Genomic DNA, 25,259 nt, shown 5'->3' with positions numbered 1-25,259 from the left:
AACAAAACTATAATACTCTCCTTAGCAACTTTGTTGCGAGAGTATAAAAATGGCGGAACTGAAAAGCTTTATCGGCTAACTTAAGGAACGAGCGCGATAGCAGAGTGCAGAATTATCCTAAAAATAGGGCTTGGATCATTTTCTGTTAGGGCCACTAAGCTGGGAGCCATCCATTCCGTTATAATAGTTTTATTTTTGTCACCGTTCACTGAGCCCACTATTATGTCAATTGATTCCGCTTTATATTTGGAAATCGATCCCCAAACCTATATATTGAGGAAACGTTTCACACCAGAGGCAATGCAATTTTTTGCGAATCATTCACCACGTCTATGACGAACTGCTTAATAAGCACCAGCTTCAAGAAGGTTAAGCTTCGAGTAGTTAGAAAACAAAACAGATTTGCAACTTAATCGTTTTTCTTTCACTTTTCTGGAGATGAGTGGGTTTTTTCTTCAGGTTTCTTTTCAACATTCCCAACTGGTTAAACCGATTTTGAACTGTTCGAGTAAAATATGACTGCTAAATGATTCCACACCACTGTTTTAAGGTCAGTTGCGTTTTTGAATCGGTCTTGTAAACTTGCCCTTCTCATAAGCTAGTGGTTGTTTTTCTGTCTATAGTATTCTTCTTCTCTAATTCGGTAGTTTTACGATATTTTTCCAAAAACGTCGCACCGAGTTTTCGTTAAAATATATTTGTGCTGTTATTTTACGAATGGAAAGAGAGCCAAAGAGGTTGGTCTTATGATGAATGAGGGCAAGACAAAGTTCCTAGAGGCTACACACTAAGATTTCTCGCTTCTGGGGACAGTGTATATCTCGGAGCTAGCAAAAATTCTAATAATAATCTAAGCCTAGAGATCAAGTGCAGATTAACTATTGCCAACCGCTGCTGTTTGGGGATATGAGAGGCAGATTCCTCTCTAGACGAACTAAAATTACGCTCTGTAAGTCTCTCATTATTACTGAGATGAGAAAGCATTTGGAGTATGATCTTTGGAGACGTCCGCGTGAGCGATGAATATCGAAGAAGATGAAACCACGAACTGCCTTAGCTCTACGGCGTCATGCATAGAGTTAAAGACACAAAAATCAAACGAATGCGATGGTTACGTCATGTCGTTCGAATGGATGATTATGATCTAGCGAAAAGCTCCCTTGATTCGAAGCCAATGGGTGGACAACGGAAGCAAGGGCGCCCATGCATCCAATGGAAGGACCAAGTGCATGGCGACCAGTCTTCACATTGGATCTACAACTGCAGTGACTTCACAAATGATAGAGGCAACAGGCGAAATTTTGTAATTTCGGGTCAGACGGACGAATGTATTTCCAAAGGAAGAAGTAAATTTTCGATTGGGCAAACTTCTTCTTCTTAATTGGCGTAGATACCGCTAACGCGATTATAGCCGAGTTAACAACAGCGCGCCACTCCTTTCTTCTTTTCGCTACGTGGCGCCAATTAGATATTCCAAGCATAGCCAGGTCCTCTCCACCTGGTCTTTCCAACGGAGTAGAGGTCTTCCTCTTCCTCTGCTTCCCCCGACGGGTACGTGTTACGTCGAATACTTTTAGAGCTGGAGTGTTTTCGTCCATACGTACGACATGACGAAGCCAGCGGAGCCGCTGTCTCTTAATTCGCTGAAGTATTTCAATGTCGTCGTATAACTCGTACAGCTCATCGTTCCATCGAATGCGATATTCGCAGTGGCCAATGCGCAAAGGACCATAAATCTTTCGCAGAACCTTTCTCTCGAAAACTCGTAACGTCGAATCATCGGTTGCTGTCATCGTCCAAGCCTCTGCACCATATAGCAGGACGGGAATTATGAGCAACTTATAGAGTTTGGCTTTTGTTCGTCGAGAGAGGACTTTACTTTTCAATTACCTACTCAGTCCGAAGTAGCACCTGTTGGCAAGAACAATCCTGCGTTGGATTTCCAGGCTGACATTGTTGGTGGTGTTAATACTGGTTCCTAAGTAGACGAAATTATCTACAACTTCAAAGTTATGACGGTCAACAGTGACGTGAGAGCCAAGTCGCGAGTGCGACGACTGTTTGTTTGATGTTTGATGTTTTTGTGCTTCCTTGTCCATCCTGGAGGAAGCAGAACTAACGACGCGAGTGTTGAGGCCGATGATATTAATATCATCGGCATACGCCAGCAGTTGTACACTCTTATAGAAGATGGTAATGTAGAAGTTCACGCAAGTGCGGAAAGTTCTCTGATCGCCATTCACTTTGGGCCAAAACGCTTTGTCGAAAAATAAGAGTCTCGAAGGGGTGTTCAATATTTTTGTGGACAAAAAACTTACTTTTGAGTGTTTTCTGCTATTGTTTAATAAACTTGATAAAACTTTCTAAAAATTCCTTAGAAAAATACACACGTCAAAGCTACCACTTTTCATTCCTTAAGAAACTCACAAAAACATTCTCTAGGCATCCTGAGGGTTTCTTGCAAACTTTCCTTTAATTTTATGGGTACTTTTCGTCTACATAGACAACCAATTCGTTCAATTCACCCAACATTCTACAGCTTAAAACAAAGTTCATCAGAAATTCAATTCTCTGCAAAGTCTTTAAAAAATTTGCATCTGCCATATAATAACCACGCCCAAAAGCGCCAGCACAAAGCAATCGTTACACTACCAAACGCAGTAACAAATCCCATTAGCAGCATCAAAGCGTCCATGTGACAGCGGGCGCCATCAGGTTTTCCAACGCAAATGGATTTTAGGACATGCGGAACGAGGCAGCCAAGTGTAGCTGACACACCTTCAAAGTGCTTTAGCACACCTCGTAAACCCTGTAGATACTACACAAATACAACCGAATATGCATATATACTTACATCGGTATATAGATATGTACATGAGTGAATGAAGGAAGGACGGGCGCCTGGCAATCACTGCCGCGTGTGTGAGCGACGTCAAGCGCGCGCTTGCAGAGGCAAATCGGGCCAGCAGCCAACGAACCATTCAGCTAGACAACCTGAGAGTGGACCAGCCCATGCGCTAGACGTGCGCACCGTTAAGCACCCACAAATATGAGCCAAATGGACCTGGCCGTTAGACGTACGCGCCTTTCCCGTGCGTTGGCGCGTCGTCGTCGTCGCTGCCGATAACTGTTAGCCGTCGCGTTTTAGTCGTGTTTTCACAACAATTTGCATTAAATTATATTTGCTAAGTAACAAGGTCAGAATGAATGGAATTTCAACTAATATAGTCAAAGTGTGTACAAACTAGCATATCCGCCTATGTGTGTATGCGCGCGTGTGTGTGCGTATCGTGAGGAAGGTAGACGTCAGCTGTTGAAGCGCTGTCGTTGTTTCCAATGTTGTTCTGCAGTTAGAGTAGCTGCTGTCGGCCCCTTCAAAACGTTACTCACAAATACAGACAAGTAGAGAGTTTTAGCTAAAAATAAATATGTAAAGGGAATCACAAGTATATATGTATGTGTATACCTATATATTTACATAGCTAGGAATATGCCAAACTGTGTCAGCCACCTTGCACCTTAACTTTGTGCAGGCGGATACGCTGTTACTTGGTTGCCAGCTTAGACAAACGCACATAAATTGGCGTTAAATGGAAATTTGTTGTGCTGGAAATTTGAAAACATATAATATACCTTCCATGCTGTTTGGTTGAATTTTTGGCATAAAAAAATTTAAATTAACGAATTCATGAATCTCAGTTAAGTCTAAAGTAAGGAAATTATTAATTTGTAGCAGAAAGCTCTTAATTTAGCAGAGATCTAAGTAACGGAGCGAAAATTAATCCAGCGAAAGTTTATGTAATATCCTGGAAAAGGTTCAATGGCCTCAACTTACAAACTTAAGAAAGTCAGAAAGATTGGCACACTTAACGCTTATGATATTGAGTTTCTGATTAGGAAAATATGTTACAGATCTGCATCTTCAATTATCGGTTTGCAGATACTAATTATTTAAAAATTAATTACAACCTTGACCAAAGGACGTATTTCATACTGATCAGCTTCGAACTACAAGTTTATGATGCCTTCTGAGATCTTTTCGGAATCATAAAGACTAGCACCTATCACAATAAAAACCCACACTTTCTAAACCTAATGAAATTATAGTTGTATTTAGCTTCTAGTTATGGGACGTAATCTCCATGTAAGAATAATAGATAATTCTTTTAAAAATTTCCTATTTCCGTTAAACCAAAGGCGGTCACTTCAGAGCTCTTGCTTGTTATCTCGGTTCGGACATGTTATGCTCCGATAAACCTTGGAACCATATTCATTTTCCAATGATGATTTTTACCACCCTTTATACTTTACCAAATCTTCGAGCGAATTCTATATTGGAAAACGATATACTAAATCTTTCTCCGTATTCTGGAAGGAAAACTTGGCAGAAGAAAGTGCCATAAATTTTTACTAATTACATATTACAAGTCAACTGAGTAGTCCGGCCCGGCCTACAATAATAAAACACATTCTTTCGGCAAAATTCGGTTTTCTATTCTGCATAGTTCCTTTGGGTCAAGTGTAGAAGTTTACACAGTGAGTTCACTCAAGTGAGGAAAGTTCTCTGATTGCCATGCGCCTGGGAGTGGAAAGAAGCGATTCTATGAAAGCTGCCCCCGCCATGATGTCAAAATCGTGCATGGCGACCTTAATGCCAGCATGGGCAAGGAAAGTATCGTTGGCAACACAGTCGGTTAATTCAGCCCACAAAAGAAACATCCCCCAATGGGTTGAGGCTGATCGACTTCGCCAGGCCCGAAATATGGTTATCTGTAATACTAGATTCCAGCATAGAAAAAATCATCAAGCTACCTGTCTGTCTCCAGACCGAAAAGCCACCAACCAGATCGATCATGTTGTGATAGACGGAAGACTCGTCACCAATGTTCTAGACGTGCGTTCTCCGAGGTCCCAAAGATACGTACCCGCCTCTGTGCAGCCAAAAACGCACGTCAACAAACACAAGGAAGGCTCCACGTCGAGAAGCTGCAATCACAAACGACAGCTGAACGATTTTCTACCCGGCTTGCACTCCTGCTCTCTGAGAGCACTCATAAGTAACTCAGCATAAGGTAACTGTGGAACCATTGGTTTTCGCAAAAGACAAAGCAATAGCTGGAAGGATGAGGAGTATCATGTCGAAGCGGAGGACACTGTCACTGTTGACAGTCATAACTTCGAAGTTGTAGCTAATTTCGTCTATCTTGGAACCAGACTAAACACCAGCAATTTCACCCTCGAAATCCTGCGCAGAATATCTCTTGCCAACAGATGCTACTTCGGACTGAATAGGCAATTGAGAAGTAGATTCGATGGAACGATGAGCTGTACGAGATTTACGACGACATTGATATAGTTCAGCGAATTAAAAGACAGCGGCTACGCCGACCAGGTCATGTTGTTCGGATGGACGAAAACACTCCAGCTCTGAAAGTATTCGACGCAGTACCCGCCGGGGGAAGCGGAGGAAGAGAAAGATATCCACTCCGTTGGAAAGACCAAGTGGATAAGAACCTGGTTTCGCTTAGAATTTCCAATTTGCGCCAGCTTTCGAACAGAAGAAACGACTGACGTGCTGTTGTTAACTCGGTTAGCTCGCTTGGGTGGTACACTGACTTCCTTCCCTCCAACCTTTTCTTGTACGATTTGTCCTTTGCTTAAAAATAGTTTCGGCGATCACCTCTTCATTTACCGAAAGTTTCTTTCCCGTGAGATCTGAGAACAGAAAATGGTTCCCTGGGGACAGATGCAGAGAATAAGATGAATGCGGAAACAATTCGAAGAACAATTTATGGATTTTTGCTTTTGTTTTCACTTGTGACAAGTGAAATTCGCAGGTGTCTTTAAGAACTTTATATTTTAAAAATATTAAAACTAAACTTCTACAGTTGTTGGCAAAAAAATAAGTGGTCGCTCTCACGTAGTTTGAACCAATTTAGCCATAAAAACAGTTCGCGAATCCATTCGTAGATATCCCCTTAGAAAACTTAAAATTATATCAATGACCAGATCAAAGTCAAGGCCTACTCGAGATAATATCTACAAGATAGCGGGTCAACTGGAAATCTTCCGATAACGCACTTGAAGCAAATTAGGCGACTTTTTTAGTGCCAGTCAGTATGAATAAAAAATGTCGAAGAAATTTTAAATAAGCAATGTGATAAAATTTATGAAAAAAACGCAAAAAAAATATTCAAAGGACTCAACGTTGTCACCATCCAGATGCTATTATGTTTTCGTGGGAAGTCTCCGTAAAAACGTTTCACCTCTTCACTTATATCAGAACGTAGTTACAACTTTAGCAAAAGCGTGCCAGCACAGGAAAAAGTTCGGGAACTCGCGTTGCTTGTCAGGAAGAGTCCGCAATCGAAAATAAGAAGGTTTGACATTAATCGAGCTTGAATCCAGATCCTGAACAAAGATCGATCCTTCCTTTAGAAAACGGCCACATCGACCGTTCTTACAAGCTACAACACCAAATTAAGCCGTTTCAATCACCTTCAGTCCATCACTCACTCTCTTTGGGTCTAACCTGAGAAGTAAACGTAGTCAATTCGCCAAACATACCGAAAATTGGCATGAAATTGCACTTTTATACGAGGGTAAATATGCTATGTGTGGATGCGTACGCGTTTACACAGAATCACTTTGAAGTCGCTGCAATTTGCTGCAATTCGCAGTCATTTCCTTTCAAATCTTTGTGTCGTGCCCCCGCATGCTGCCGCGGTAATTGCAGTTCCTTTGCAATGCCTTTGCTTTACGAGGCAATACGATTCGTTTCACTTTCACAACTTCCGCCTTCCGAATTCCGACGCGTTCGCTTTGCTTTAACGGCTCGCACAGCGTGCAGCGTCAGACGGCGCAGAGTTCACCTGCTGGGCGCAGCGTTTTTATTGTCATCCGCTGCGAAAGCTCACCTTTGACTCTTGTGGCAATTATTGCTCGTTTTCTTCGTATTATTTTTATTCTCTTTCGTTTCCCATGTCAAACGTCATGCTATTTAATATGGTCGTCCGTCCTGTGTGCGTATATATGCTTTATTGCAGAAGTGTCTTCTTCGAATCTTCAAATTACCAATCAGCGAGGCCAGCAATAAAGTGCGAATCGCTACAGTGATGGGAGACTTAATTGAAAGTGCGTGAGATGTGGAAACATTAAGGATTGCGCAGAGATTATAATGACCATTGTTTATTCTGCGTGGATTGAAAAATATTTAATTCAATATGAATTTTCTGATCTTCTACAGAAATTTACAACCAACAATAATCACTACGAGCCTTAAGCTTTCCGGTTCAGCGAGTTGTTGAATGGAACTGACTGGAGATCATTGAAAAGAAAATTAGCCTAATATAGTTTAAAGTTTATTTATAGTTTAAGTGCTCGCCGTCAACCGACCTATGGAACCAATTACGTTTCCCTAAAGCAGGGAGACATGATATTTGACTGAGCGTTATGTCTCTCAAAACCTGGAACTACTGAGTCTCATACAAATGACGAAAAATAAAAGTTACAATATTTACTTTCTTTGTAATTTATCTTATTTACTGACCATTCAGCATCACTTAGACTAGCCTTGAGCTAGAGCTAGAAGGGATGTCGAGACTCATTGTCTTTGGGATTGAGTTACATACGGATTAAGGTGATTTGGGTGCTTAGGTTAGATGGTTGATCTAGAGAGATCGTAAATGAACGACTATACATAAATTTAAACAAGCGATGTCTGAAGAAATGCGCTCCCAAGTGTTTAACTCTTGACCTCCCATACGCGGCACAGTCAAGAAGGAAGTGTTTAGTTGTTTCCACCTCATCTTCATCCAAACACCCTTCTAATAGGGCCTGTTAAAAGTCCCACAACTAGGGAAAGGCTAGCCTTACTGTGGACAAAAATATGACCCGATCTCTTGGGATCGATCTTAGGCCAGAAGGCTTTTGCGACAGCGCATGCATCGATGGTTGCCCAGCGCCGGCCGAGCTTTCGCCGGAGTTTAGATATATATTTAATTCTGCTGTCTTCTACTTTTTTCTTTACCATAGAAATTCCAAGGTCTTTATGGATATTTTCGTTACGCATGTACCATGGTGAACACGTGATTGTTCTAAGCATTTTTGATAGGAACCTTTGTATTATATCAGTATTAGTTGCACAGGTCGTACCCCACAGTTGAATGACATACATCCAAATCGGCTTTATGACCGCATTATATAAAAGCACTTTATTGTCTAGGCTAAGTTTGGAGTTTTTATTTAAAAGCCAATTTAAATTTTCAGCTCTTATCTTCATGCAAGTTATTTTACTAGATATGTGTTTTCTCCACGTAAGTCTTCTATCTAGGTGAATACCAAGGTAAGTTACTTCGTTTGCTTGGGGTACTAAAATATTGTTCATTTTTACTGCCGGACACATTTTTGATCCCAGCGAAAACGTAACATGCTTACATTTCTGTTCATTCACATTTATACGCCAGTTGGCTAGCCATTATTCGACAGACCTTAAGTGCTCGGCTAATATTCTTGATGCTATTATGTGGCATTTGTTACGGCTCACTAAAGCTGTGCCATCCGCAAAAGTTGAGGTCAATATATTATTAGTTGTAGGAAGATCTGCACTATATATAATGTATAGAGTTGGGCCTAGAACACTGCCCTGTGGTACACCAGCTCTTATCTGTCGTTAGTCAGATATGAAATCTCCCACTTTTACCATAAATTGTCTATTTTTTTAAATAAGAGTCCAATGTCTTATACAATTCTAAAGGTAGAATGTTTTTAATCTTATATAAAAAGCCTTCGTGCCACACCTTATCAAACGCCTGAGCTACATCTGAAAATAAAGCTGAGCAGTACTCTCTGTGCTCAAATGCTTTTCTTATTTCGTTAGTAATTCTATTTACTTGCTCTATCGTGCTATGTTTTCCACGAAACCCGAATTGGTGCGTTGGTGTTATATTGTTTTCGTGGAGGAAAGGAGACATCTTTGATAGTAACACTTTTTCAAATATTTTAGAAAGGCAGGGTAGAACACTGGTGGAACGAAGAAACTACCACGCTGAGAAAGCTCTGCCACTCAGCTAGACATCGCAACCAGGATGGTGAGAACAAAGGCTGCCTCAGAGAAACTTTTAAAAGCCAAAAAAAAGCTCCTGAAAATAGCCATTGTTCGTAGTAAAAGATCGTGCTTTGAAAAACTTTGTGAAGAAGTGAGTATAGACACCTGGGGAACTGCGTACAAAATATGTATGTCGAGTCACCCCTATTATTAACGGAAGGTGAAATATTAACAATTGCGAAAAAAATTAAAAACACCAAGGCACCTGGAATTAATTATATTAGATAACAAATAGAGCACTAAAAGAAGCAATGACTCTAAGACCCAGCTTGTGCGTCAAAATGCACAACGCGTGTATAATAGAGGAGGTATTCCCCAACCCGTGGAAGGTACTGCGTTTGGTTCTACATCCAAAACTAAAAAAGAACCTTCAGCCAAAAAGAAGGCGGCTTATCAGAGATATAATATGGCTTTATAAAAAAGTGGTCCACCATTGACGCAATAAGAGAAGTTGTTGATACTGCGAAATGTGCAGCAAATGGTAAAAGATGGAAAGGTGGTTCCGTAATTTTGTATGCAGATCCAATATTGATACAAGCACTAGATATAAAAACATACGCAAAACATAAGCGTCAGTCAGAGCATATGATAAATGAAACTTAAAGACTTCCTCTCTCGAAATTATTAAGACAAAAAAATGTCTCTCCCCAGTATCCAAGCATAATTAAGGTTGATTATCAAGTGTACCAATGTATAGTGGCTTCTTTAAAACCTTTGATAACATGCCAATTACGGGTTTGGGCAGATATTTCATGTTTCCCCACCTGTTTCTGTTCATAAGCAACGCCACCGCTTACTCTTTCTTCTCCTTAGTGAAGAGATAGTGTTTCCCTTGTACATGATAAATCAAAGAGTATGAGTTCTAACTTTTATTCAAACTTGATCAACTGCAATTTTCCATAAAACCTAAAAACTTTCCAATACAAATATTGTGCAATAACGAAATATATTTGCACTTCGTGTAAGCATGAAGGTAATAAACCACCTGGTGCATACACAGACTGAGTTTTTCTCTACCAATATCACAACTTTCAACAACAGTTATTTGCATTTCCGCTTGTTTGCGTACATGCATAAAACTTTACCCGGACTTCAGGGGTGTCAACAATGTTATTGAAATTAATATCCATCGACAGCGCACAAACCTTCTGTGCATACAATATTTTCTATTATTTTAAAATGTTTTTCTGAGCAATGCAAGTACAGGTATATAACTTTCAAATTATATTAGCATACTTATGGGCGTTCTCTGCATAGTTGCACAAATCAACAGTAATAACATACTAGTCTACAAAGCAAGCATTATCTTTGGCAAAGTAGCTTAACAATGCTGCGGACAATATTTTTCGTATTATTGCAAGCTTTTCCTGCATCCACTTGCAGCTGATACAACGGTATTCGAAGTAGGAGCAAGGCAGCGCTTTGCTCCCTTAAGTAGGCTAACACACGTGTGCATTACGTATGAATGCAATCGTGTATATTTCTAAAATTTCTGCTGACATTCTTCCATTACTTTGCTGAAGCTGCAATATTTTCTCAATTGCACCCGGATTATCGAATTCGTGCACTGCATATATTTTATTTAGAATAAATATTCAAATAAACATATATTTATTTCCAGATATCATATTTGGTATTAATCTATTTTGATTCATTCGTATTTTCTCTCTGCTTTTGCTTAATACACAGCAGGCTTATTTTAAGCACAAAATATTCTGCGCCCGAATTTCTACTATATGCAAAAGCAATTTCCATAAGTTATTATTCTTCAAGCATACTTAGTTTGGAATACTATTATTATTATTATATATATATATTTTTATTTTTGTTGGCAAATGTCAATTTATTTGGTCGTCGTTGAGTATCGCAAGCAATATTTATACGAGTCGTTGGCCTTGGCTTTATAAATTTTGAAAAGTTATATTGAATTTTTCCTTATTTGATTTTTTTATATTGAATTCTACAATATGTAACGGACTTGAATTTAATCGAAATGGATTTTTTTTTAAATGGTCGATAAAAGCAACAACTTCAGTAAAAGCTATACATCATTTGGTTTTCCTCTAACTTCAACCATTTCATTACTCCTTCCTTATATAACGAGCACTTATTCTAGCAAATTCTTTAAGGGTACTTTTAAGTAATGGGTTGTCAAAAAAGTCTTGCGGTATTTTTATTGAATTTTTTTTTATTGAAATTGAAATGAATTTTTGATGACTCATGGCCAGCTCTTGACCGATGCTACGGCTGCTACTATGCCGGTCTCTTTCGACCATTTCAGTGATTTTATCGCAATTTTCGACGACAGGCCTTCCGGAGCGTGGCGCATCTTCGACCACCTCTACACCAGAACGAAAACGTTGAAACCATCGTTGTGCGGTGGAAATAAAACTGCACAAATTTTATTGGTGGCTTGAGATGCATTTTTGCCTTTATCGTAGTAGTACTGTAAAATATGCCGTATTTTCTCTTTATTTTGCTCCATGTTTGCGACACTATAACTCACGAACGACTCAAAAGAAACGACAATCAATCAAACACGTTTTAGCCCGTGAAATGGGCATTCCAAAAAGGTATAGCATGACCCGATGCGACGAATAAAACTAGAACTACGCGCTTTCAGCGCCAACTAGCCAAAATACCGCAAGACTTTTTTGACAACCTAATATATATAGGTATGTATATATTACGAGATTGAGAGAGTGAGTAACTGAGTAAACATGTAAGTGAGTGAATTGGATACATGGGTAAGTATCAGAGGAGGATAACATTACTATATACAATGTCCTGTCTGGAAATGGAGTTTCACACTGTTTCATAAGTTCAACAACAATCCTTCAAAATTTAAAAAAAAAGTAAGTAAAGAAAGGAAACAAGGTTTTTGAAGAAGAACTTCATTTATTATAAATTGTGATAATCCACTGCTATAATACCGTTTTTAAAGAGACGTCCACGTAAAATAAAATTAAACTAAGCCAGAGTAGTACTTGGGAAGTCTTTGGCCTGACCTCGTTCTCGACATTATAATGCCTATCGATGAAAATATTTACATATGAATCCCAAAAAATACCTGCTAAACCCTAGACGGTCAAGAGCGCTTACACCAGGCAACAAACATTCCGAAGAGTCCAAGTCTAAGGAAAGAAGTGTATCCCCCTTATCACATGATCTTGGCATCATTTGTGCTTAGCTTTATTTGTATATCGTTACTCTTTTCATAGCCAGCAATTTTTTGCATCCAGCAAGAAGTTTTTCGCTTTACATTTTCAATTACAAATTTCCTGTATTTCGATCAAGTAATGGCGAAAACTTGTCTTGAGGACAAGAGGAAAAAAGATTAATAAGGCCAATGTTGGGAGAGACTATTATTTTCAAGGAAGATGCGATGGTCTCTTCTCCGACGGACGTTTGGAGGAAAATTTCGGATCATCTTCTTGATTATTAAGGCATTTAATTGACTGAAACCACATTCCATAATGCCTAAATTTTTCCGTAAGGTTTTCAAGTTCACGGCCGGTTTCCTTGAAATTGTTGCCCGCCTGCCTAAAGACTTTAAATAGGCAAATTTTTTCAGTGTAAATTTTATGCAAGTCCAGCGCAAAGCCTTACTATCAAGAATAGAATCCAACATCCAGCCTGTCACACCAGCACATTTAAGATCGACAAGCCCGTCCCATAGCCAGCAAGAAACAAAACGTTCAGACTCAATTTTAACAGTACAATTCGGGAAATTGCAAGTCATTATGTTGAATAATAAATAGAAAAAAAAAATTAAATAATAAAAAAATAAATAAAAATAATAAAATTAAAATATTGATAAAATATGTATAATAAAAATTACAAAAATTAAAAATAAAAATGCATACAATTTATTTATTGCAGTGAACAATGCTGTGCGAACTTATACCTGCATAAGAGGTATATTCAAGCTCTTTAGTTTAGTCGTTGTCGAGACAGCAGCGGAACAACATCGCAGTTTGTCGTTCCGATAAGGCAAATTGCTTATATTTACTTCAATACTCAAATCGGATATCTCTTTTTCCTATTCCTCACGTTCTCCTTTTTTACACATTCCCCATTACTTATAGTACATATATCCTCTTCATAAAAAGCCATACCTCGAAGAACATGTATCAAGGTTCAATTGTAATCCCTAGTACACGTTTATTTTCATATAGTTTTGAAAAAATGGTGTACTAACTTTCAAATCTTTAGTTCGAAGTAGAGACACAACTGCTTTCTTCTGCTTTTATTACAGCTATACACTGTGTCATAAGTAATAGCACTGTAGACTGTAGACTTTAGACAAATGTTGAAATCTCCAAAATTAAGACATTTTGACTGTAAAACTCAGTGGTTAAGACTTCACGGAGTTTTGCACTTAAAACCCCGATGAAAAGAGCTGAAATTCTACATAGAAGCTGGGTGTTATTTTGAAACATTTAAACAAAATAGATTCTAAACCTTTACGACTTGAAAAAAAATTTGCATATCTTATTTCCGCATTTCCTCCGCACATTTTGAAATAATAATTGAGGTGCTGGTGATCGAGAAATCATAAAATTAAACTCGTTGTCAGGGCTTTTGCTGTATTAATTCCTTCAGGTCCCTAAGTACTGGATCCGATTAAGATAACTTGTCAATGAGATATATATTCCAACTAAGACGAAATTTTTTGCAGTAATCTCTCGACGTCTAGCGACATATGAGCTTCAAGCAGAAACGACAAGTTTGCTATATGTGGCACCCCAAATTTGATGGACAATTTGTAGGACCCTCAGCGGAGACAACTGGAAACTGATTAATTTAATAGATTTTTTTCTTTTATATTGAAAATATTTGAGTACTGTTTCACTTAATCCTTTATTATATGTATACCTGTTGCGTTTTTAACTATCAACTGTAACTTTTTCGGAGTTTATCTAGTCTCAGTTAGTGATACATATTACATAGTTTGTCGCAACATCAGATGCTATAACAAAAGCTTGACCCCCCCTGAACCTCCCTTTGCTTCACTTTTCTGTTCCTCTTTTCCTTTATTGGTGTAGGTAGACCAGCTTATGAGGTTGTAGCCGGGTCTACAACAGCGCGCCAGTCGTTCCTCCTTGTCGCTGTTTGACGCCAATTAGGGATTCCAAGCGAAGCCAGGTCCTTCTCTACCAGGTTTTTATTGCAGTTGTTGTTATTGTTATAACGGTTATCAATCCCCGTTAGGATGGTGAGAGTTATCTGTGTTGTCGTCGACGTCATCTAACGGGAGGCCCAGGAAACGTGGTGTTTCTACGGGGTCGGACCAAAGGGAAAAGGGTGTTAGATGGGTGGGGTTGGTGGGGCATGCAAAGAGGTGGTCCGTTTCATGCGAAGACTCGTTGCATGCAGGACATACATTGAGTATGTGAGGGTCTATTCTGAATAAGTAGGAGTTTAACCTGCTACAATATCTAGAACGAAGTTGCGCTAGGGTCACTCGCGTTTCTCGCGGCAGCTGGAGCTCTTCGTCTGCTATGGGTGGTGGTTTGACTCCAAGAACGCCATTCACGGGAAGGGAAACGGTGAAGGTGTTAATGGCTCCACTGTAAATAACGGTCAGTAGCTGTCGAAAGTCAGTTGCGTCCGAAGTCCGGTCGGCGTACTGTACGACGTCGTCGACGTAGTGAAGGAAAGACCTCTTGATGCTCCTAGGAGGCGGTTCCGCTCCAAGCAGATGCAGATGGAAGGGTGATTTCTACGAAAAGCAGGAACTGCTTGAAGAGGAGTTCATTATGCTCCTTAACTGGGAGCGTAAGCGTCTCACTATGAAGGTGTTCGATAGGAGACATCAAAAGACATCACGTCGGGGTCCGGAGTGCAGTATTTTGACAGGTCTAAAGTTTCCTCATCTGCGTGCCACTGCATCCAGGCGACCATATGGGAGCTGCGTAATTAAGGACCGGCAGGCCGATTGCATTGTATGTTGCCAACAACGTTTCTTTGTCTTTTCCCCATGTGCTGCCGGCTAGCGACTTGAGGATTTTGTTGCGACTCTGTACCCTGGCGATAATCGCGGTCGTATGGGGAGTGAAGGAGCATAGACTATCAAAGGTTACATCTAAAATTTTAGGGTTATTGACAGTCGGAATTTTGTCGCCATCGACTGCAATATTAAGTTCAAGTCTATACTCCTTCATCCAGTTCGTAAAAATGGTCGCTGTGGATTTGGTGGGGGAAAGTGTGAGGTTCCGTGCAGTGAGGAAACGAGAAAAGTCGGAGAGGTAGTAGTTTACTTTCGAACACATGCCATCGATTCCATTGCCTGACGTCAATATCGTGCAATCATCTGCGTACGAGGTTATGGAAACCCCCTCTGGTGGCTGCGGGAGTTTCGATATGTAGAAGTTAAACAGTACGGGGAGAGGACACCACCCTGCGAAACCCCCTGTTTAATTCTTCTCATTTTAGATGTTTCACCTCGAAATAGTACGGATGATTGACTACCGTTCAGGTATGTAGTTCATGGTCCACCTCTTCAGTCCTGGACGAAGCGTAGTTTCTTCAATGTCCTGCAGTAGCGTTGTGTGGTTGACTGTGTTTAAAGTTTTTGACAAGTCCAACGCTACGAGGACCGTTCTCTCACAGGGTGGTTACCGGTTGAGGCCACGAACTATCTGAGCGTTTATGACGCTAAGTGCTGTGGTGGTGCTGTGCACTTTTCGGAATCCATGCTGGTGGCTGGCTAGGCTCAGGTGGTGTCTTCACTACTGGGGAGAGGAGAGTTATCGGACGATAAGATTCCCCTTTGTTGGCGTGTTTCCCAGGTTTCAGTAGTGGGACCACTCTTCCGACTTTCCACACATCGGGTATTTGAAGAGTGGTCAGCGACAGGTTGAGGACCTTCGTGAGATAACTTACTCCCGTCGATCCTAGATGCTTTAGCATTAGCATGTTAACTCCATACGGGCCAATGGATTTAGAGGATTTTGATTTGTTGATGACATTCTGAACCTTCTCATCGGTGAAAGTAATTGGCGCGCAGTCGTTTGGCACTTTGCGCTACCGTCGGTTAACACATCGTTTAGCTTTGTCTACGGAAGGGTGCAGTGTAAACTGGCGGCTAAAATAGCTCGCGCACTTCCGAAGAAGCATGACCATTGAATTGAACTTCAACTCGGTCGTCATGTCTCTTCGGGTTAGACAAAGCTTTGACAGTAGCCCAAAGTTTACTCACACCGGTGGAGAGGTTGCAGGACTTAAGGTGCTCCCTCCATTTCGTCCGCTTATGATGATTTAACATATGCCGAATCTCGAAATTGAGATCCCTTATTCGGGGATCCCCGGGATCGGCATGGCGTAAAGTGTCGCGCTCGTTAGCTAAAACGGCTGCTTCGGCTGGAAAATTGGGGCGGATTTCCGCTATTCTTCCAGCCAAAAAATTCAGTGCAAAACCAAAAGGAAAAGAAATTTCCGACTGATCTCGAACATTTATTCGACATTGTGAGCGAAAAATCCTTACAAGTGCTTGATCATAATATTAGAAAATTGTATTTGGATCAAAAATCCGGAACCCATAAAGAGATTCTTTCTAATAATGTACCTGTATCAAACTTAAACACAACTATGATGGAAATAGATGAGAGTATTAAGTATCTGAGATATTTAATTATTATAAAGTCAGGTAGTAATGTAACTTTTCATAGATGACTAGATGACATTTGACAAAACAATTTTTGGAGTCTTTTCTTAATAATTTGTCATGAAAATAAATAAATTCTATACATTTCCATCGTTTAATTTATAAAACAGATCTTATTCCAGACTTAGATCAACCGTCTACCGGTCATGCGATTGTTCCAAATGAAAAATCAGAGTCGTTCTCTACATATACTATACATTAAGTGGAGTTACAAAGTTTGAAAGATTGGATCTGACTCAGAATATGAACCTCCATTTCCGACAAAACGAGCAAAACTTGATGTCTTTACTCCTGAAGTCATTTTTGGATTCGGCCGAGTTAATTTTAGCAGTAGAAATGAGATGTTTATTATTGCCCCGGTTTTATTAGCGGTAGGTATTCAAATTGAAGATACAACGCTCAGTTGTAGTTCAATTCAACGAGCTCATATGCTTCAAAGAAAAAACATTGCTAAAGGGCTTAAAGACAACTTTAAAACACACGATAAATACGTTGTGCATTGGGACGGAAAAATGCTGAATGACCTTGTTGGATCAAAATCTGTGGAACAGCTACCAGTTATTTTAACTGAATTTGGTACCGAACAATTACATGGGGTTGCAAAAAATAATTCTGTGACGGCAGACAGTCAAACATCAGCCATTTTATCGACAATGAGTGAATGGGGTATTATTAATTATGTTAAGGCGATGTGTTTTGACACGACGGCAGTTAATACAGGTAACTTATCAATGATAATTTAATCTAAAAAATATTGAATTATTAACGTTCTAGTTTAATTTTTATTGCTTACTGAACTTCACTTTTGAAATTATTGAGAATTATTTACTCATTTGGATTTTAAATATAATTTACAATTTGTTTAAGATATTATTTTTAACGATAGTTATCTATTTTCTTTATACAGGAATTCATAACGGTACATGTAAGGCGATTGAAAAGACTTTGGAAAGAGAGTTAATCTGTCGTCACCACATTTTTGAGATCATATTGAGAAGTGCAATTGAATATACCTCCTGTGTCATCTGGGCCAAACGTACCAATGTTCAGAAGGTTTAAAAAATCATGGGATGTAATAAATAAAACTAATTAAAAACCTAGAATTGAAGATACTATTGTATGCTGATATCATTTCGGACAAAAAAAAATGAAATATCTATGTAGTTTAATTGCACAATCCTTACAGGTATCATACCTACTGCAATTTTAAGAATAAAAATTTTTTTGTTTCTGTCAAATTTTTAATTGTTTTTGATAGTTACTACAACCCCGTGATGGCTATAAAGAATTATTGGAATTGTCGTTGATTTTTCTTGGAGAAATGCCTCATGAAGAAATTTCTTTCAAACGTCCTGGTGCAATTCATCATGTTAGGTGGATGGCGAAGGCAATTTACAGTTTAAGGGGCACACCTGTCGTGAAATTTCACAAGAATCGAGTTTTTTCATATTTTGGTAGATTACACCTTTAGAGATAACATATTAAAATTTCAAATCGATATCTCAAATAGTTTTGGAGTTATAGCAATTTAAAGAGCAGAGAGTCTCATTAGCTACGAGACGTACCTGAGGTATTGTTCAAAGTCTACTGTCCCTTCCAGCCCTATAACACTATTCCGGTTTTTATTGTTAGCTTTCAGGTATACTAAAATATATCATTATGATCATTTCTAGAAATTTCTAGAAATTTCTCTTTTACTGCCACATAAAATATTTTCGGAGCCAGGCACATTTATGTAGTCTCATTGTGATCGTTGTATCGAGCACTTCATAATTTTGCACGTATTATTTTTTTGAAAATGAGAGGTCAATCTTCATATTCAAATCATTTCTGAACCAATGATTGATAACGCATTTGAAGTAAATAGAACTATTGTTGCTGTGATGAGTCTATTGGGCATCGGAATAAATGGGATTAATGGATCTAGCTTGCAAATTTTACGACCAAACTTTTGCGGGATGTTTTACGAATTTACAGATTGCAGCCGAAACAGTTTGTAAGCTCAGCATGCAGCAAGCTAAAAATGACGGTACCTAAAAAAAAACGTGGCCGTACTTCCCGTTTTGGAGTAGTTACGCTGGCAGGAAAATACAGCAAGAAAATTCTTGATTCATGCGTAAAATCTACATATTTTCAGAGTTGTGTTTTTTGGGAGAAAAAAAAATATAGCGAATCTGAAGCTTATGAGGAATGGCTATCATTAGCGGCTATCTGCCTCAAAAATGGAAGTGGATAGTGTAAAAGACATGTTTGGTCGTTCCATTAGTAAATATGGTGTAAAATATACCCGCTACACTGGTGATGGTGATAGTGCCACCCACAAAGGACTTATAGATTTGAATCCTTATGATATCCCTGTTTCTAAATTGGAATGTTATCTACATGTGAAAAAAACAATGGGAACACGTTGCCGAAATGTAAAGAAAACTAATCAGAAATTAGGAGGAAAAAGTAAAACATCACAAAAGTTAACTGTAAATTTAATAAATAAACTCCAAAAATATTAGGGTTTGGCAATTACAAGGAATCAAGATAATGAAGATGAAATGTATAAAGCAATCTAGGCAACATTTTATCATTTCTGTTCAACTGACAAGAAACCAAATCATAAAAATTATCCAGAAGGCGCTGAAAGTTGGTGCGCGGAAGCTGAAGGAATCACTAGTACATTTAAACGAGATTACCTCCCACTGGATCCAGAAGTACAAGAAGCTACAAACCCTATTTATGAAGACTTACATCGATATGAATTGCTTGATAAATGTAAAGGTAACAATACTCAGAACAACAATGAGAGCTACAACGGTTTACTTTGGCACTTTTCACCCAAGCATCTTCATAATGGCTTCAAAACTATTGAATTGTCAAATAATTTTGCAACTGCAGTATTTAATGACGGTTATTCATCAATTTTGCAGATATTCAATGTAATGGGAGTGATAGCTGGACCTGCAGCAAGAGATTTTGCGGCTCTTAAGGACGAGACGTGAGTACGAACCGCTGATCATCGTCAAAGGGCTTCTTCAAAAGAAGGTCGATCATCTCGAAGAAAAGCTTCTTCAGCTGAACAAGCCCTTTTCGAAGAAGAGGAAGGTGAATTATATGGCTGTGGAATAGCAGGTTAGCTGTAAGTAAGTATGATTTTAAACCATTTACGTATAACAGTGAAAACGATCATTTTATCTTTAAATGCGTTTTTCTCGAAACAGCATTTTCCGAATTTGCTGCAGTGATTACTCAAAAACAAATGATCCGATCACTATCGATTTTTTTTTACATATTCTATATATAGTTCTCCGTACAATGACCTATCGATTTTTCATACGATCAAAAAATCGAATTTTGGCAGGCCAAAAACGACCAATATTTTGGATAAAATTCGACTTTTTTTTTTAAAACGCCGCCATATTTTCAATTTTTGATTTTTTTTTTATCGTAGGTCATTGTACAGACAATATTATCTAGTTTAACGAGAATTTTGCTTTTAGATTTCATCCACGGAGAAGGCCAGAATCACTGCAGCAGTGAAGGACCTTTTTTCGCGCCATTGGAGATCGACTATAACTTAAAAAATATTTAATATTTTTCTTCAAAAATTTCACTGTATATTCTTAATACATGCATAAATATGTATATTCTTAAAACTTTGAAATAATTGATAAAGTATTTTTTTAATAAAAATTCCTTTACACTAGTAGGTGTGCCCCTTAAAAATGTTTCTATTCAGAAATGAATTTAAACTTTCTAATAAAGAATTGCACGGTCTTCGTCAAATTTGTATATTTATAGTTACACTTTATTTAAAAGCTTGGTTTTCATCAACTTCTGCAACAACTGCTCCTAATCATGACTTGCAGTTTTTGAAAAATTTATTCGAGTACAAAAATATCAATCCATTGATTTCTTCAGCAACTTGTGAAAAAATGATTTTGCATTTATGGTATTTAAGTGATGAACTTGCCATTTTATCATTATTTGACGATACAGTTCCATTGGAACTAAAAAACAATATTGTTGGAGCTGTTAGTACTCATAACGGTACAGATTCTAAAGCTAAAAAATTTATAATTGATAAAAACTATTTGAATTCATTAAAGCAGAAAAGTCTGAGTGACTTGGTTTCTTAAAAGTCTATCTCTTTCTAAAGTAAATCTCTTTAAAATCTTTGATTTACCGTATGACTTCCTTGATAAAGATATTGAATCGTGGCCTACTAATAACAGTTACATTGAAAGTAAAGAACGCTTTAACCAATTGAAAGATGTTAATGATTCAGCAGAACGAGCAGTTGCATTAGTTAGTGAATATAAAAATAAAAAAATAGTTCATAACATATTTCTATTCATAGAAACTCAAATTTCTGTAAATTTCCCTTAAACTCGCAAAATAAATTGAAATTTCTTGAATTATTGACCAAAAACTAGAAAAATTGATATGCATTGATGTTTGACGATGAATATCTCGTAAACGCTTAACTTAATCAAAAAATTATAGGAGACCATTTTTATGAAGCAGTAAATTTCCCACGAAACTATAAGTTTCATCATTCATAATAATTTTTTTTCATAGAGTTATAAAATTCATAAGAAATAAAAAATTTTTCCAAAAATAATCAAACTTTAATTGTTAACATCTCTTAAACGGTTGGGTTTACGAAAAAGTCATAAGAAACCTTTTTTGTGGCACATTCAAGTTCCTACAAATCCTACAAATATTTTTTCAAGTAGTTGGAAGCGAGATATAAATTTTCTGATAATAAGAAAATATAGAAAACTGTATGTAGGAGGACCTTCCCGTTACAATTAAGAACTCATGCTTGGAGAGGCTTTCTTAGAGGTGTCCAAACAAAATTTTTTTTTTTTTAATCAGCCTATTATCCGCCTTATCACATGATCTTGACATCATTTGTGCTTAACTTTATTTGGAAATCGTTTTTCATTTCATAGCCAATAGATGGCAAAGGCAAATTATATTGTAAAATTTGGATCCAGCAAGAAGTTTTTCGCTTTCCAATTTCAGTTACAAATTTCCTGTATTTTGATCATGGCGAAAAGTTGTCTTGAGGACAAGAGGAAGAAAGATTAATAAGGCCAATGTTGGCAGAGACTATTATTTTCAAGGAAGATGCGGTGGTCTCTTCTCCGACGGACGTTTACGTTTGGAGGAAAATTTCGGATCATCTTCTTGATTGTTAAGGCATTTAATTGACTGATACCACATTCCATAATGCCTAAATTTTTCCGTAAGATTTTCAAGTTCACGGCCGGTTTCCTTGAAATTATTGCCCGCCTGCCTAAAGACTTTAAATAGGCAAATTTTTTCAGTGTAAATTTTATGCAAGTCTAGCGCAAAGCCTTACTATCAAGAATAGAATCCAACATCCAGCCTGTCACATCAGCACATTTAAGAGCGACAAGCCCGTCCCATAACCAGCAAGAAACAAAACGTTCAGACTCAACTTTAGCAGTGGAATTCGGGAAACTTCAAGTCATTATGTTGAATAATAAATAGATAAAAAAATGTAAATAATAAAAAGAGCAAAGATTGAATATTGATAAAATATGTAAAAAATTAAAAATAAAAATGCATGCATTTCATTGATTGCAGTGAACAATGCTGTACGAAATTATATAACAGGTGCATTCAAGCTCTTTAATTTAGTCATTGTCGAGACAGCAGCGGAACAACATCGCAGTTTGTCGTTCCGATAAGACAGATTGCTTATATTTACGTATATATGTATGTATATAACGTTTCAGCTAATTGTCTTCGCCGCCTAAATAACTCACGCGCAAACCTTTCAAACGTCCCTAACGGTTCGGCATTCCAGCTAGTGCAGATCACACTGCTCACATCTAGCCGTCCATTTATAAAGCTCCTGATATCTAAGTACATTGCGCATTCTGCAATGACTTGTACCCAATTCTCATTGCGTGCTCCACACACACATTCGGGTGTTTCTGATAGATTCCTCCTATGCAAGAATGCATTCAGAGGCCCATGTCCCGTAAGTAGGAAGCCCGAGCTCAGACAGAATCTGAAGTAGGGGTTCCCTTCCACAAAGCTGACATCCTGGATGTATTGGTAAGTCACTCGACCGTTACTTCTATTGGTTCAACGGTTTTGCCACTTATTCTTAATTATTTCTCCCGCTCTGCATCATTGTCAGAAATCCAATCATTCTGGAACAATGACACACTCAGACCCCTCCTTAACGTGAATGCAACAGCTCGCTGTATGGCATTCAGATCAAGCGGGGGAGCTCCTAATAGCACCTGCATTGCATCCGTTGAGACGGCGCGACATACAGGTAAGCAAGCAAGCATAGTAAAACGCTGTATTGAGAGGAGCTTTTAACGCCCCAAGACTGTCGTGGCTGTTTCCCACCATCCGCCGCTCCGTAAGTGACACAGGCCACAAACAAGCCACGATATATGGTGCGAACAGCACGTTGTCCGAAACCCCAATCACTTCTCAAAATGCGTCGTATTTTGCCCACGCTTGCCTGCAGTCACTCCTTCACAATTGCTAAATGTGGAGTGAAACTCAATCTCTCACTCATGGTCTGCCCCAGATATTTGACCTGCGTCACATACCTGATGCTGACCCCATTTACCCGGACGATTGGTGGACGAATCGGCGACAGTTTGCCTTTCAGCAGCATTGTCACCGTTTTATTTGTCAACACCCACACCAACGCCCCAATTGTGGACAATTTCTATAAATTGCCTATCCGCCCGTTCTATTTGACTACATGAACGACCTTCCACTAAAATAAGAAGGTCATCCACGTATGCAGAACATTCGCAGAGTGGCTCCAGCTGTGCCAGCAGGGTGTCCATCGTGAGCTTCCATATAAATGAACCACAGATAAATCCCTGTGGACAGCCACGAGTCACACTGGTCTCAACGCTCCCACTCATTCCAACGATAGAGGCCTTTCTGTCCGAAAAATAACTCCTCTAAAGAAGTAATTTCCGGACAGTTAAGTTCCTCCAATCGTTCAATTACCCGATCTCAGATCAGGTAGTCTAATGCTGCCTTGAAGTCAACAAATATACCAATAACATATTTGTTGACATTCTCTATAACAGCATTCTGGACATACATCCAGGCGTCCTCTTCAGAAGCCGTATTGTCTATCTGACAACATACCGGTCGTTAGGTCCCACCATTACTCTTTCCAACATTTTTTCAAGTACTGGAAGGATACTGATGCCCCGCTAAGAACGAGGATCGCTCCTGATCTTATCAGGGGACTTAAGAAGAGGGACAACCCTGGCTTTTTTCCACTCACGTGGAAAATATCCCTCCCAGACGCACTTATCGTATATAGCCTCCAGGTGTTCTGGAATGGACTTCCACAAGCTTTTGCAGATCTTTCCGTTTAAACCATCAAGACCTGGGGACAGTTTAGATCTAACCAGGCCGAAAGCGTACCCCAACTCCCCATCATCTAGTGGAGGGACAGATACCTCTTGTGCTTGAGTTGCCTGTGCTTCCGACCTTGGGAAGAACGCAACCAGAAGAGCCTTTGCACACTCACTCCATGTTGATAACAAAGTGTCACCAACACGAAGAGAGGATATATCATTACTTCTACGACCCCTGCAGATCTTATAGATCTGCCCCAGGGGTTGTATTTATTTTGCCACATGAAGCTTCTCCAATCTTCTTCTTTGATTCTTAGAAGCATGTCTTTGTACTTTCTCATCCCAGCACTAAGATCATGCTGAATCTGGGGCAACCTATCAGAATTGGACCATCTAGCACGTTGAAACTTCCGTCTCAAACGCCTGACAGTCCTCCCTTCAGGGTTAGCTCGTGCGTCCACCATTTTAGTTTTTTGCCTCGGTAGCTTTCGTTTTTCCGTAGTAATCTATCAGTCACACCCCAAACTAAGGCACTTAGCTGAATGATTTGATCGTCAGCCCCCAATTCCTTAAACTCACTAAGCGGTATTTCTAATACCGCTTCCCTAACAGAGAGTCCATATTGGCTCTAGTCGATACCAGAGGTACGCCATCGCCGCAATGGACTTACATACTCCGAGGGAGGGGATCTGGGAGTAACCATAATTTGAATCAAATTATGATTACTTAGACCCCACCCTCCTCTTATCTCCCACCTGACGTCAAACGCTCTGCTAGCTGCCTGATTGATGAGGGTAACATCAATATCGCTAGCACCTCTCGGACCGTCGCATGTATAAGCCCAGCGAATGCTCATTTACTCTGTGGAGGCTATTAGCCACCACCCATTCGCTGAGTGCCTCACCTCGACTGTGGCTTTGGTATCCAGACGAATGCCGGGATACCTTACTAAACCACATTGAGGACGAAGCATTCGCGTCTAGTCCAAGGATAATTGGTCTACTACTCGCGAGTAGTAGTAGCCTATACATGTACCACATGTAAGGCTCTAGGGGTTCGCTGAATTTGCAGTACAAACTAGCGACGATCAGTTTACCGAACTCCCCTTCTA

At 39.1% G+C, this 25,259-nt stretch overlaps 1 protein-coding gene across 1 annotated transcript; it reads left to right on the top strand.

Annotated features, from left to right (window-relative positions):
- The first annotated feature begins 16,850 nt into the window (after nucleotides 1–16,850).
- Nucleotides 16,851–17,875, top strand: LOC120778196. Its single transcript, XM_040109940.1, has 2 exons — nucleotides 16,851–17,495; nucleotides 17,683–17,875. Exons 1-2 carry the CDS (start codon nucleotides 17,117–17,119, stop codon nucleotides 17,832–17,834), a joined length of 531 nt encoding a protein of 176 aa, XP_039965874.1. The 5' UTR covers nucleotides 16,851–17,116; the 3' UTR covers nucleotides 17,835–17,875.
- The last annotated feature ends 7,384 nt before the right edge of the window (nucleotides 17,876–25,259 follow it).

The sequence above is a fragment of the Bactrocera tryoni genome, chromosome 5 (assembly GCF_016617805.1).
Source record: "Bactrocera tryoni isolate S06 chromosome 5, CSIRO_BtryS06_freeze2, whole genome shotgun sequence".
In the NCBI taxonomy this organism is placed as follows: Eukaryota; Metazoa; Arthropoda; class Insecta; order Diptera; family Tephritidae; genus Bactrocera; species Bactrocera tryoni.
Note: the sequence above shows the minus strand (reverse complement) of the source record. Positions and strands in the feature narration are given on the sequence as shown.